The 14,558-nt window shown below is 41.7% G+C and overlaps 2 protein-coding genes across 6 annotated transcripts in view; one reads left to right on the top strand and one right to left on the bottom strand.

Annotated features, from left to right (window-relative positions):
• Positions 1–1,765: 1,765 nt before the first annotated feature.
• Positions 1,766–6,533, bottom strand: Ankrd49 (ankyrin repeat domain 49). Of its 2 annotated transcripts, none has more exons than XM_036192969.1 (3): positions 6,485–6,533; positions 4,574–4,921; positions 1,766–3,531 (listed from the first exon to the last, which is right to left on the bottom strand). In XM_036192969.1, the coding sequence occupies exons 2-3, from the start codon at positions 4,829–4,831 to the stop codon at positions 3,070–3,072; spliced, it is 720 nt and encodes a 239-aa protein (XP_036048862.1). In that variant the 5' UTR covers positions 4,832–4,921; positions 6,485–6,533; the 3' UTR covers positions 1,766–3,069. The 2 variants fall into 2 exon arrangements, with proteins under 2 accessions (XP_036048862.1, XP_036048863.1); XM_036192970.1 differs by lacking the exon at positions 6,485–6,533 and adding an exon at positions 6,123–6,436.
• An 86-nt stretch (positions 6,534–6,619) lies between these two features.
• Positions 6,620–14,558, top strand: part of Mre11 (MRE11 homolog, double strand break repair nuclease) — a 54,327-nt gene continuing 46,388 nt past the window's right edge. For 2 of the 4 annotated variants that reach the window (XR_004945430.1, XM_036192691.1), the window contains exons 1-4: positions 6,620–6,771; positions 7,399–7,516; positions 8,901–9,033; positions 11,413–11,573. Coding sequence is in view for 3 of the 4 variants with exons in the window: in XM_036192691.1 (XP_036048584.1) it covers positions 7,497–7,516; positions 8,901–9,033; positions 11,413–11,573 (314 nt within the window). In the remaining variant the exon portion in view is untranslated. Of the gene's footprint in view, positions 6,826–7,398; positions 7,517–8,900; positions 9,034–11,412; positions 11,574–14,558 lie in introns of those variants that run through there. The other 2 variants (XM_036192692.1, XM_036192693.1) reach the window with 2 other exon arrangements.

A 14,558-nucleotide genomic window follows, 5' to 3' on the forward strand; every position in this document is an offset into this window, starting at 1 on the left:
CAGGATTAGACCACACCCTTATTAGAGAAAAAGGCACTGTGAATGAGTTGGGGGTTGTATTACAGAACAGCCAGCTCCTTAGATCCTAGAGCCACTTCAGGTAGGATGAAGATAAGCTGTAATCTCCCTGTCAGTCTATCAATCATCCATCCTTGTGTGCATGTGTGATGGAGTCACTCTGGAGACTTGGTTTGGTAAAAGAGCTATGTCTCAGGCAGCCTCTAGACTTCTTTTGGTCCTATCTTTAGCATGGTAATGGGATACCATCAACTAGAAATAATGCCCTCAGATCTCTAGTGTAAGGATTCCACACATCACATCACTGTGATAGGCTGTGGGCTGGAAGGCTCTCTGGAACTGTGTCAGACTTGATAAGGCAACACCAACTAGTTTTACTCTGGGCCTATGAATTCTTTCCACTGAACAACAACAAAAGTTGATTCTTCCTTAAACATTTACATTAATCAAGATTAAGCCCTTACTTACTTAAGACTTTAAACTTCTTTGGAATAATTCCCCAAGAGTATAGAAAACTTTGCTTATAAACTGAGCTATTTAGCCTGTATAAACTGGAAAGTACAGGTATGTAACAGAACCCAAAGTGAGGGCCTTTTGTGGACAGGAGTCTCCAAATGTTGAAAGAAAATCGAAGGATGCAAACAAGCAGAATGGACTTCTGGAAAATGGACTTTTATATGCCCATCGCTTTCTGTAAAGAGTAGTCAGATCAGCTCCCTGTTAGGAATAAGGAAAGTGTGGGGGTAGGACCAGGTCATCATCCTTGGATAGACAGCCAGTTTGCGTTACACAGAACTCTGTCTTCCAAGGCCAAAATGAAACATTTTAAACAGAGGCTTCTTTGACTCTGTGTTTACACAGTGAGGTAAGATAAAGGCAGGCATACAGCCCATTTCCAAATGGTGCTAGAGCCGAAAGCTCCTGGACTGTCAGGTCACTAGCAGCCTTGCTTAGTAGTCTACTAAGATGCGTGCAGACTTTTTCTTTCTTACAGACTTAAAAGAAAGCTGTCTTCCACTTCCTTCCAAAGCCCTTGTATCAGAGATACTTAGGAACAGAGGCACATTCAAGCCCCAGATCTTTTGAAGTTATCCTGATTTCTGAGACTGTCATGTAATCCAATTCATTATCAGCTTTCAAGAGATAATCTAATACTGTTCTGATAAATTGTTGCATATACTTAAAGATAATTATATGTGTGGGTGTTTTGTCTGCATGTCTGTGCACCACATGGTACATGCAATGCCCTCAGAAACCAGAATAAGGTTTTGAATTCCCTGGAACTGGAGTTATAGATAGTTGAATCTCCATGTGGGTGTTGGAAATTGAATCTGGATTCTCTGAAAGAGGAACCAGTGCTCTTAACACTGATTCAACTCTTCAGCACCACAGATATTTGATTAAACAATCATTATTTAATCTAAGTTGACAGAGTTATACGGGTTAGCCCAAAAGACAAAATGAGGTCAACTTTTAAAAACGACATTAGAAAGGACAACTATTTTAGTGTGTTCCTTTTTGTCTTGCTATGACCAAACACTTAAAAAACAAAACAAAACAAAACCCACCTTAAGGAAAAATGTATCATACGGTCTAAGAGGCAGTCATCGTGGTGAGGAGGGCATGGCAGTGTGTGTGAGGTAGCTGGTCACACTGTACCCGGCGAGGAGGGCATGGCAGTGTGTGTGAGGTAGCTGGTCACACTGTACCCGGCGAGGAGGCAGAGACAAACACTGGTTCTTAGCTTGCTTTCTCCTTTTTATTTAATCTGGGACTTGAGCCCATGTGATGGTGCCATCCACATCTGGGTATGTATTCTCGATTCAGTTAAATCTTTCTAGAAACTCCCTTTCAGAAATGCTAGAGGTGCATCTCCTAGGTGAGTCTGAGTTGACAATGAGGATAAGCCCCAGTGGCCTTTCCCTAGGACTCAAGTGAGAAGACCCTTTGGGAATAGAGGGGCTAGGGAGTCCATCACAAACTATGTTGCAGGCACCAGGAGGAAAAAAGTTAATGTAGTTTGAACAAATGTGCCACAGATCCCGTGAAGTTATATGCAAGTTAAAAAAGAATTCACGCCTCCTGTAGTGTCAGAGCTCATACTCTATTTCTATACACGTGTCACTATCCATACTGCCTGTTTTTCTAAGAAAGCCTGAGCCTCTTGTCGTTCTGTCCTCTGTAATAATCACTCCTCACTGTTCCAAGTCCTTGTCCTTTTGTCATGGCTTGTAGAAAATGAGGGCTGTGGGGGTAGTGGTGGACATTTCCTGGAACTCATGAGTCTAGGTAAGGAGTGCCCAACCCAGCAGGAAGAGAGACAGGTGAACCCTCGGAGGGCAGTTTTAATCTCCTGGACCAAGGTACAGTTTTGTGCATGTCTAAGTGGAGACACTGACTGGTCATAACAATAAGGATCACATGGGTCGACCAGGGTGAGGTAGGACTGTCCACAGGATTATGAGGAATGTGGTGGGGGAGGCAGTGTACAACATTCAAGGATTAGACATCTCCCTAACTGCTTTCCTCCACATGGCCTACATCTTACAAAACATTTTCCACTATTTTTTGAAACTTCCAAAGGTGTAAGTCACTAATTTGTTAGTGTTTCCTGTTTAGAATGAAAGCAGCTGGAGATGCAGAGAAGACAGCGGAGCCGCACCAGTGGAAGATGAAAATCTGGAGTCATCTTAGCTTATAAAAATACAAGTCAGTATGCTAAACATTGAACAAAGACCCAGGGCATGGGATATTTAAAAATACTTTTCTCTTGGATCAGCACCAAAAAAATATCCTTAGCTTCTGTATTACTCATGTCCAGCTAAAGTTACCTCTGATAAAAATCATAAGCTCTGCATCATTCACCACAGATGCATCTAAAACCTCTCAAATACATCTGACATCAAGATTGGGCAGGTCACCTGAAAGAAAACTGTGATGCACACAACAAAATGTCTGTAGTGAGCCATCTGCTCTCTGTATATGGGGTATTTTACATCTCATACGTAGGAGGCACTGGTACTTTGGAGCTTACGAAAATCACTAGAGCCCTTAAGAGGGAGGTGAAGAGTTTGTGCAGCCTTCCACGATGTCGAAGAGGTAGTGATAGATGCCTGTCCTCCTGGCGATATCCGAAGCAGTTTCTTGTGAGTTGTTCTTCAGCCCTGGTTTGATGTAGCGATTCATCAGGAGGAGTTCCAGGGTGTCCCTGCTGTCTCTGTTCCCAGCAGCAAGATGCAAAGGGGTCAAGAGGCCTTTTGTTTGGGCATTGATGTCTGCATCGTGCTGAAGTAAGAAAGAGGCCACCCTGGTGTTATTCCACTTACAAGCACTGTGCAGTGGTGTCCAGCCATCCACAGTCACTGCATGAACATCTGCCCCCTGAGCCACTAGTTCACGAACAATATCTAAGTGTCCACTGTAGGCTGCTCGGTGAAGAGGGGTATACTCATCTTCATCCCTAGTGTTCACTTCAGTGGCCTTCTCAGAAAGTAGTCTCTGCACTGTAGCAAGCTAAGGAAAAAAAGAGAACTTTAAAAAGTCCAACTCAAAGCAAAACAATCAATAAAGATAATTACATCATCCAGTGGCTTTAGATTTTAAGATTCTCTTTTAGGGGAGGAAGAAGGTAACTAATGATGAACAAGTTACAGCTCATTACACTCAGGTGCATCTCAAGAATGATTCTCTGAATATCACACCATACATTAATCCTACTCTAATAAGTGTTTATTACCCAGTGCTTTGGCCCTAGATGAACAGTTTAACTGTATATTTCACCTGTGAAGCAAATTTAACTTTCCTATAACAGATTATATCAATATACATAGTACGTGAACCAAAAAATAAAAATGAAACCTCCTTTAATGGTAGAATAAAGTGATGCTTCAGCAGCCCAGTGACTAAAGAGCTCAACTCCTACAGACAAACTCACAGACATGTCATGTTGCTGAGCATCAAGCTTAGGTTTGTTTGTTCTATGGACCTCTGGCAGAATACATTGTGCTCTGGGATCGAAAAGCTATTGTAAAGTGTAAAACCCTTTCAGTTTTTAGTTTACCAGCACAGACATGGGAGAACTTAGTAAAATGAAGTACAAATGGTCAAGTGGGAAGAACTGATTTGGGTAGTTTTTGGATGACTCTGGGCAAACATGCCTTGCCTTCCTTGTAGGGCTTTGTGAGGACTTATAAGTGCAGTTAGACACTTGATGGTGTAGTCCTCTAAGTTAACTTCTACCTTACCTGTCCTTAGTGATACTTACCTACAGAGTGATCCTAATGATTTAATCAGAGGGTGGTTTATAATTACCCCCAAACCTCTCAACACCTAAACAGTTTATAATGTAGTGTGCACTTTTATACACACCCACATGAGACAAATATTAAGCTGTCATTTTTAAAGACAAGAAATTAAAAGGGTCAGAAATGGTGGAATATGCCCAAAGATAAAGATAGAGGTTCAGAGGCAGGTCTTTGGACACCAAACCAAATGCTTTTCCAGCTCTGTAATGGTTTCTTTTCTTTTTTCTTTTTCTTTTTTTTTTTTTTTTTACCCGATTTTTTTCAGCAGCCCAAAGAAGCAATTTGCTTGGATCTTTTTCCATCTTTTTCTCTTGCAATTGATACCACTCTTCATGTTTTTCCTCTTGCTCCTCATCTTCATCAGAATCGCCTACCCAGAGACTCTGAGTACCAGTGGGAATCAGGTGTCCATGGGTTTCCAACAATTCAAGCTGATTAAACTGTTCAGAAAAGCCCAAAGAGTTTTCTGGGTCTGGTATTTCACCATCCCTTCCTTTTTCTTTTTCCATTTTTGTACTATTCTAAATAAAAAGCATTTCAAGCACTCCGGCAGTCTTTCTTGAGACAAATTATGTCCGCATTGTTTGACTCCTTCCAATCTGAAAACACAAACATAAGTGTTAGACATTGGTAACCGGGTATCATCAACACGGATACCAACCTTGCAGACAGGACAAACACTGTCATAAACTCTGGTGCTTTCTCATAATACCCATTAGATTTACTAAATACTGGACCTCAGAGGGTTCTGTTATTTATGATCATTTACAGTCCTTATTTTTTTTAAAAATGTTTTCTTTTACTAAGGGCTACAACTATCTTATTTTGACTTAATTGACTTAATTTAGGTATGTTAAGATGGATGGAGTCCAGGTACAGTGAGTACACAGGAGAGTCATAATTCATCCAGTCCTAAAAGATGTAAGTGTTCCTGTGGGCAGAGATGATTACTCTGCTAGCCTGCCACATTAATTCAGAAATTGACATCAGCTTAAAGAGGTACCCAGAATATAAACTTCAATGAAAGAAAATGAGAAGTTACGTTACACTTTATCAGCCTCTTAACTCTATTTGCTATTTTCAAATGTTGCCGCTTTCACTCTCTTGAGCCAATAAGGTTTCTTTAATGTTTGTTCTCTTGGGTGCTATGTCTTATACTCTTTTGCCATTAACGTTTTAAGGATACACCACCTTCAACTTAGATTTCTGTGCCACTTGTATGGAACTTGCATTAAGAACTATTTGTATCACTGAACTTAAGACCTATCATTTAATTTTGCTTTGAATGGCCTCTAAGAGGAACTAGTCAGTTATACATACTCCTCATGATTTTGTTTTACTTAATTTAATGTGTTTAACATTCTGTTGTCCTAGTAAGCTTCATTACTAGTGACAAGAACACCAAAATCATGACTCTGTCTTCTTAGGGCCTATAACTGTATTGTAAAATGTTAAATTCCACTAAGGAGTTTATAAGGTCTTGACCATGTTTTAAAAGAGCTATCAGAACTATTTTCTTGCAGTTTTCATGTCCTTTCATCTTAAACTATTTTCTAATAAGTTACTATATGTCAGGTCACTTCATTAAACGCTTAACCTGTCATTACCAAAATATAACAGCACAGATTTCAGCCCCCTTCCCACAGCTTTCCTTATGAAAACTCATACTGATTCTGACTTTACCGTTTCAGATGTAAGCTACATATAATCATTTTGGTATATTTAATTTAAAAATAAAACCCAGATGTATCTCCAGATGCATACTATTATGAAGGAATACATTTTGAGAGAGATACGAACTGTTCCGATTCTCATCTCAGTGAGATGGAGCCCCACGCCCCATTTCAGAGGACTGCGCTGAGATTCTGACAGTTTAAGACAAGTTGCGGTACATCAGGACCTTCTGGGGTCTGATCTAGTTCAAAGTTCCACATTATTTTTACTGCACTCTCTTCAAGGTTCTCAGCACACAAAGCAAGCAAGGCAAATGTGGTGAGGCGGGGATTCTGGGGCGATCGTCAGGGGAAGCAGGGAAGAAAAAGGCCTTTCGTCTAGAGGGGAGGGCTTCCGAATCCCAAATCTAAGAGGCTGCCTCGGTGCTACCTACGACGTGGCCCGCCACCCACGGTTGCCCGCCCCACCGCTCCGGACACCCGCCTCACCTTCCACAGAGAGAACCTCGCAGAGAACATCGCTTCCGGGTTCGCCCCTTTGCTGCCGATGATTGGCTCCTTAAGGGGGAGGAGCCATTCTGGAGCCAATGAAAGACGAAGGAAGACCTGTGCCGCCGACGTCATCAATGGATCTCGCGAGAAGCACGGACGCGGCTCTCCCGCGCCTAATTCAGCTTTCTGGTTGCAGTGTTCTTGTCCGGGTGACTCCTGCGCTTTTTTCCGTGCTGGAGATGACCTGTGGTCTCGCTGGTGGGCTCTGACGAGTCCGGACTGGGGTAACTTAGGCCTCGTTCCAGTTTTTGCGTGGGGGCTCACGGCGGAAGCCCCGAGTGCGTGGGGCCGTTGAGGAAGAAGGGCCGGGTGGGCCGGGTGGACCGGGAAGGGTGCGGGCTCTGCGTTCCGGCCCGGAGTCCGGCGGGTGGAGGGTCGTCTGTGGTGGCAGCGCCGCCTTCGCAGTGACCACTTCCAGCTGTCACCTGGCTCTGAGAGCTGCTCCGCGCAGACCACGTGTTTGGCTATTTATTTTAGCTTTAAAAGTGGGCTGCCTCATAAAAGCCCTGTTAGTATTAAGTGTATGTGGTGGCCTCTCCTCCAAAGCCCCGCGTAATTGCAGCTTAAATTTATGCACGTAAAGTGACGTTTGAACCTCTCCGTCCAGGGATTTACTACACATCAATCTCATGAGGAAAACAGGAGAGTAGTCATGATAAGGCAATTAGGGCCTCGCCTGGGGGAGGATGTGACTTTCTCTTATTCTTAGGTCATGAAACAATTATAGAGATGAAAACTAGTCTTTCTCAAAATTGCCAGTGCTTATTTAAGAAGTTTATCCCCCAGCTGAACTCATGTTAGTGAAATACATGCAACCTTTATAAAACGTGTATTTTAATATTTATTTTTAGAATTTAGAATCGGGTGGCTTTTCTGACATACCTGACTGAACACAGGACCCCAGGGTACTTGGAGAGGAGCCTGGCCTCAGAGGAGCTCTACCATACAAATGAGTCCCACAGATCCACTGTAAGCCTGACGTATTAATTGTGATGACCTTAAGAGAAAACTTGGCACTTTAACAAAAACAGCACAGAACTTGATAATGAACAGAGTAGCATCAAAAACATGCCTGGTGTGCTTAAAAGAGCATATTGTGGGCTTATTATCAAAAAGATAATATGGAGCTGTTAGAGGAGTGTGTTGCAGTAGTTTATTACATGGCCGTGAAGGAGAACTCATGCTTTTTTAAATTGTTGAGTCTATAAATAGTCTTTTAGAGCAAGTTGCTGTAGTACTGAGTAAGTTGGAATTAATTTGAACGAAATGGAAATGAATAAAAGAACTATAGAAGTTAAGTTGCGGGGGAGGGTCTTGCACATGTATGGGATCTTCCACTCTGGTTTCAAGTTCTTGGTCAAAACTGGCTCTGTGTTGTTAGGAAGATCAGCAATTCTCTGGGCTTGCCTTGTTTTGTTTTTCATTTGTCTAACTAGAGTACTTGAGAGAATTTATGTGAAAATGTGTATACTCAGGAAGGGTGTAACTGAGTTGAGAAGATTGTGGAACAGCCAGGACTCATGCTCACAACTGTTGAAGCTTCTGAGTTACGGAGTTGTATTTTGAATTCATGATAGCTCAGTGAAGATAGCCTGACATTTTTATGCCCTTTAGTCTTGTTTCTGCTACTAGTTGTGTGGTGAATGAGTTATCTCTGCGTCTGGCCTTTTCCTTTTTCAGAGATAGTGACCATGCCTGCCTTTCCCTGTGGGGACTGCGATGAGATCTTAGCTATGCAAGTATCTTCAAGAACTAGACGTAGCGCTGGTTAGTGAGCGTTATAATGGTTAAGTGAGGGTCGTAGCGGCTAAGCTACTGGTTCACACGAAAACAACCTTTATGTTGTGCTTGGATTGAAGCAACTCTTTTGTTACTTGGCAAAATTATTGAAAAACTGTGTAGCTAGCAGAGTCAGGCAGATGTTTTCTGGGTTTGGGATGTAAGCAACTCGTATTTTAGTATAAAATCTACTCTTAAACCGAGAGGAAGACTTTTAAATGACTTTCCCAGAAAAGTGTGAGTCAGATAATGAGGGAGCAGAGCCTTTGGGTTTTTGTGTAGTAAAGTGGGGAACAGATCTGAGAGTGTATAAAACTGGTTATAATAAGGCTATGAATTTTCAGAGCAGACAGGGAACACTTACAATTGTCACTCACATCTGTTCTGTATTGAATTTGAAATGGAAAACTGTGATGTTAAAGATCTCTTTCTTGAGTACTGCAAACTTTCATGCCAAGTTTGAGGCTAGAAAAATGATTTTGCTTTACAATTGCTATTATTTATTTTATGTTTAGGTCTCCATTTGCTTGAATATCCTTTTAATGAATTGCATTGAATTTTGTTTTGTATACAGTGACGATGAAGACACATTTAAAATCCTGGTTGCTACTGATATTCATCTTGGATTTATGGAGAAAGATGCAGTGAGAGGAAATGATACATTTGTGACCCTTGATGAGATTTTACGACTTGCCCTGGAAAATGAAGTGAGCTGGGGTTACATTGTGTGCACTCTACGGTACTTCCTTGGGTAACAGGCTCTGTCCATTAGGTTAGAGTTAATTGCGCAGTCTCCCACAGTCACATTCCCTGGCTAAATATCAATGTACTAAAAGCCCAGTTAAAATTTTGAGTACTTTGTGTTCATAATTGGAGCAGAAACTGCCTTGACAAATAGCCTTCAAATTTAGAAACATAAGGTGTTTAATGATACACTAACCTGTTGCGATTTCTACCCGAAATTAAAAAGATGGCTGTTAGTTTACAAAGAACATATAGCCAACCGGAGACAAAAAAAAAAAAAAAAAAAACCAAACATTCAAGTACAGGGTTATTTGTGGAAAGGCCAGTAGAAGCACCATTTCCTGGGACTTCAGAGGTAGAGGAGATTGGTGTTTAGATGAGACTAGTCACATGAGCTTAGTTGAGGAGGTGACATTTAACATGTGTTGAAGGAGATGCAGTCTTTATTGCTGGGTGACACAGAAAGGACATTCAGTGTGAAGCAGAAATGAAGGCACAGGTATAAGACAACACAGAGTATGTTAGATGACTGATTGGGCTCATGTGTGGGCCTGAGAATGTAGCTCAGTTGGTAGAGTGCTTTTGTATCATGCACAAGACCCTGGGTTTGATCCCCAGCACACCTTAATCCCAACACGGAGGGGGTGAAGACAGGAAGTGACTTTGAGGCCAGCTTAAACTACATGAACGAGACCATGTATTTTAAAAAAAAAAATGCTGAAAGACTGGAACTGAGTATTTGAGCTGTATTAATGAGGAGAGCTACAAACATTAGACTCAGTTTGTGCCCTGTGCAGTGGAATGTCTTCTCATGGCCTGGTATTGCAGCAGATATTGGAGAGCATTTTAATGCTTTTAGAAACTGGTGTTATTTTTCATAGGCTTTTCTGCAGTATAGCTTCTTACAAAACTAGGCTGTCTTGAACCCCTGGCAACAGGATTGTTTACCTTTATACCAAGAAGGTTGGGAAAGCACCTAAATCCTCATGTGTTATATGTCCAGGCAGTCTTCGAGGGGTTTGTGCTATGAGATCCAAAGTCCTTATGAGGTTGTCTAAGACAAAGAAGCATGTCAGCAGGGCCTACAGTGGGCCCATGTGTGCCAAGTGTGTCTGTGACAGGATCAAGCGGGCTTCCTTATTGAGGAGCAGAAAATAGTTGTGTAAGTGTTGAAGGCACAAGTACAGAGTCAGAAAGCAAAACAAAATGCAGCTTTCTTTAAATAATAAAGGTCAAAGCTTGGTCAAAAAAACAAAACAAAAAACTAACTAAAAAAACAAACAAACAAACAAACAACCCTCCCCCCCGAAAAAACCTGGTGGTATTGGGGTAGAAAAGAGAAAGTAAATATGAGAGAAGTTACAAAGAGATGTACATATATTCACTCTCAGGATTGAAAATGAGTCAAGTCTGTTGAACCTGGGCGGATGATGGTGGCATTGCTAAAAACCACCTAACTGAAGGAGAACCTGTCATGTGATAAGGTGTTGAATTCTGACGTGACACCAGGATAGAGTTGGAGATTGCAGTGGATTTTTTTTAAAGTGTATTTACTATTTATTTTTGAAATCTAAATTCTTAACTTTTAAGTTCTCTTGTATATGGACCCTTGTCATCCAGCTATTCTCATTTTATTCCTTTGTTCTTGATCCCCCCACCCTTAAGACAGGGTTTCTGTATGTAGCTCTGGATGTCTTAGAATTCCTTATATAGACCAGGCTGGCCTTGAACTCAAAGTTCTGCCTGCCTCTGCCTCCTGAGTACTGGGATCAAAGGCATGTGCCACCACTGCCTGGCATTCCTAGATATTTTAAAGCTCTTTGTGTGTGTGTGTGTGTGTGTGTGTCTGTGTGTGCCAGAGTGCATTGCATATTTGGTATATGAGTGCATATGTTCATGTGTGCATGTAGAGGTCAGCAGTTGATGTTGGATGTGTTCCTCAGTTTCTTTCCACCCATTTTTTGAGAGTCTTTCTATGAACCTGAAGCTGATATATTAAAGTTTCCATGACTAGTGCAGCCATAGAGATCTGTTTCCTTATCTTCTGAATAGTTAAAAACTAGCAATCTTTGTTCCTTTCTGTCTAGCTCCATTCTTTTGTGCTGTGACTGAACCTAGGGCCTACTGTGGATGTCATCTGTGGCAGGCCAACTACACCACTGGGCTGCCCCTCTTCTCTTTTAAAATTGAACCAGTAATCTCATGTCACTCTGTTGCTAAGGCTGGTCACTTAAAGTAGAAGGCTTAAGTGATCACATCAGGCTGTGAAATCTATCTCTTCTGTACTTTAAACAATTTTTACCTTGAACTTACCAGTTTTAACACTGTTTTCTGTTGATTAGGTGGATTTTATTTTGTTAGGTGGTGATCTTTTCCATGAAAACAAGCCCTCGAGGAAAACCCTGCACAGCTGCTTGGAGTTGCTTAGGAAGTACTGTATGGGTGATCGTCCCGTGCAGTTTGAGATCATCAGTGACCAGTCAGTCAACTTTGGTTTTAGTAGGTAAGTACACTTACATTTGAGGGAAGGTTCCCTTGGGTCTGATTTCTGTATAATATACATGTATGTGTTTTGTTTCTTATTGCTGTGACAAAATACCGACAAAGCAACTTTAAGAGAAAAGGGTTTATTTGACTTACAATTCCAGGTTACAGTCCATCATTTTGGGAAAGCCAAGGTAGGAACTTCAAGCAGCTGGTTGCATCCACAGTCAAGAGCAGAGAGAGAATGAATACATGTGTGCTTACTGCTCAGCTAGCTTTCTCTAGTCTCATACAGTCCAGGTCTAAACTTAAGGAATGGTGCTGCTCACAGTGGGCTGCGGCTTCCCTTATCAATTACTGTACACAAACATTTCCCACAGACATGTTCACAGGCCAGTAGACCACCCTTTGCTGAGACTCTTCCTGGGTGATTCTAGTTGTGTTATGGTGATGCACACAGCGCATTACCTACTAGCTCTGTTCCCTCCATTCTAGGCAGTTTCCAGAGTAAATTCAGTTCTTTGAATTTTCTGTATATCATTCCATTAATTTGTATTTCTCAACTACTGTTGGGCCGAAGTTTATTCTTAGATTTTTCATCGTCTTTGGTATTTTCTGGGTTTTGTTTGTTTGGTTTTGTTTTTTCTATTTTAAAACTTGGTGTCTCTCTCTCTCTCTCTCTCTCTCTCTCTCTCTTCTAGACAAGGTTTCTCTGTATATCCCTGGGTGTTCTGGAACTCTCTATATAGACCAGGATGGCCTTGAACTCACAGAGATCTGCCTGCCTCTGCCTCCTAAGTGCTGGGATCAAAGACGTGCACCACCACTGCCCAGTGGTATTTTTTTTTTATCTTTTGACATAATTTGTGCAAGTTTCTTATTTACGCTAGCTACTGAGCATTTTTAGGCCTAGTAAAAGGCTTAGGCTTTCCACAGTCATTTCCTTTTGGATGTACTTATAGTTTGTTGTTTCTGCTGCCAGATATGGTTTGGATCTAGAGCCTTACATAGTAAAGGTTTCTTTTTCCAACCTGCCTGTTGGGAGGGAAGCCAGGGCCTTGTGTCTATTAAGCAAATATTCTACCAGTATTTGAGCTCTGTCCCCACCCCAAGCCATCGTTTACCTTTTCAGTGTTGTGAGGACACCACATTGTATTTTAGTGAAATGTGTTCTTAGTCATGCATGGTGTCAGGTCCTTTCTTTCCTTGTCTTTGATGACCCTGGTACTGACTAGTTAGTGTTTGTAGACTACCTCTCATTTGCTTTTGTCTCTTGTTTCTTCTAGACAGGGATTGTGGGCTTGGAGGGAAGACTATCACTGAAGCAAAGGGCTCTTCTGATAGCCTTGTGTTAGGATGTTCATGACTTCTGCCTGGTCAGTGATGTCATTGACCTTGGTCGTTAGGCCAAGGTCTTCAGGTTTGTCCAGTGCAAAGCCATTTTTCTCTCCATTGCTCTTGGTTAGAAGTGAGTCCCTAAGTCCAGTCCATACTCAGTGGAAGAGGATTAAAGTCCGCCTCTGGAGGGAGAATACGTGTTCAACTACCGTCACTGAGCTCCTTCCTTAGCCCCCTTATTTTCCCTAGCATCTTTCTGCATATCCCTATTGGCCTCAAACTCACAGTCTTCTTGCCTCAGTGTTCCTGCTGGCTGTGATCACAGGTGTGCACTATTGTGCACACCTACCTTCTCTGTGAAGTCATTTTCTTTAGGCATATGTGAGTGATGAGCTCTTCGTTTTGTTTTTTTTAATTACTGTTGAATCTGTTGTCAGCTCAATTGCTGGAAAGACAGTGAAGTGATGGTTACAAACATGGATTCCCTGGATGTGGTTATGCATGCCTGTAATCTTATTATTTTGGAGGCAGAGGCAGGAAGATTGAGAGTTTGAGGCCAATAGGCATGTGGGTATACATCAACTTCAAGAACTGTCTGGCTTATCTCCCCAACTCCCAAAAGAGCATTGATTCTGGATGATGTGAGTTTAGACCCTGGCTCTGTCATTTAATGGTCACATGACTCAGTCATTCACTTAAATGCTGTGCCAGTTATGGAGATTGAGTTATCGAGAAAACTGCTTAGAATATTCTTGGACCTGAAGAGAGCATGCGGGTGACTGAGGCATTCTTTATCATCTTCAGCCTTTAGCTGTGGGTTGGACTCTATTTACCTGTTTGGGTTTCATTATACATTTCACTTTTCATTTTTCATAAAGTGGTGCTGAAAGTTGATTCAGGACCTCACATGCGAGGCTCAGTTCACTACTGAGCTGTGTTCCTCAGCCCTTCCTCCTGCATTTTAATTTAAGAATTCTTTTTTAGCAATTTCAGGAAATTCATTCCTTTTGGGGGGGCGAAAGTGGGGGAGTGGGAGGAACAGGGTCTCACTATGTACTTTTGGCTGGCCTGGATCTCACTATGTAAACCAGGCTGGACATGAACTCACAGAGATCTGACTTCCTCTGCTTCCCAGGTGCTGGGATTCAAAGTGTGTGCTCGCAGACCTGTCTTAATTTCAGGAAATTCTTTTTCAGACAATAGTCTGCCATTGTTTTTCCTGAATGCTTTTATCTTTTACTCTTTTTTGATGGGAACACTTAATTTCACGTCATCTCTTTCCATTGCATTTTGGTTAATTTCCTGTTCCAGTTTCCTCATGTCATGTGGGAAAAATGGACGAACATAGAAGGAAGATTCTGAAATAAGGAAAGATTAAGTAGCCTGATCAGATTATAAGTGATTAAAAATGTGATTCATGAACTGGCAGAGAGATGGGAGAGCCTAGGAACTCCAGAAAGAGCTTCATGTCACAGGCAGTTAGTCTTTGATGAAGGTGCTAGCTCACACCTCGGGGGAAATACCTATTATTCAATGCAAGCTGTATAAGAAATTATTAAGTATTAAAGAAAGTCTGTAGGTAGAGGACTTAGAAAAGCATCTCTTTCCTTGCTGTAGAGAGTAACTCGTACAAAGATGTTAAATCTTATAGAGGCCTGTTAACTCC

This window comes from Onychomys torridus, chromosome 7 (genome assembly GCF_903995425.1).
Source record: "Onychomys torridus chromosome 7, mOncTor1.1, whole genome shotgun sequence".
Lineage (NCBI taxonomy): Eukaryota > Metazoa > Chordata > Mammalia > Rodentia > Cricetidae > Onychomys > Onychomys torridus.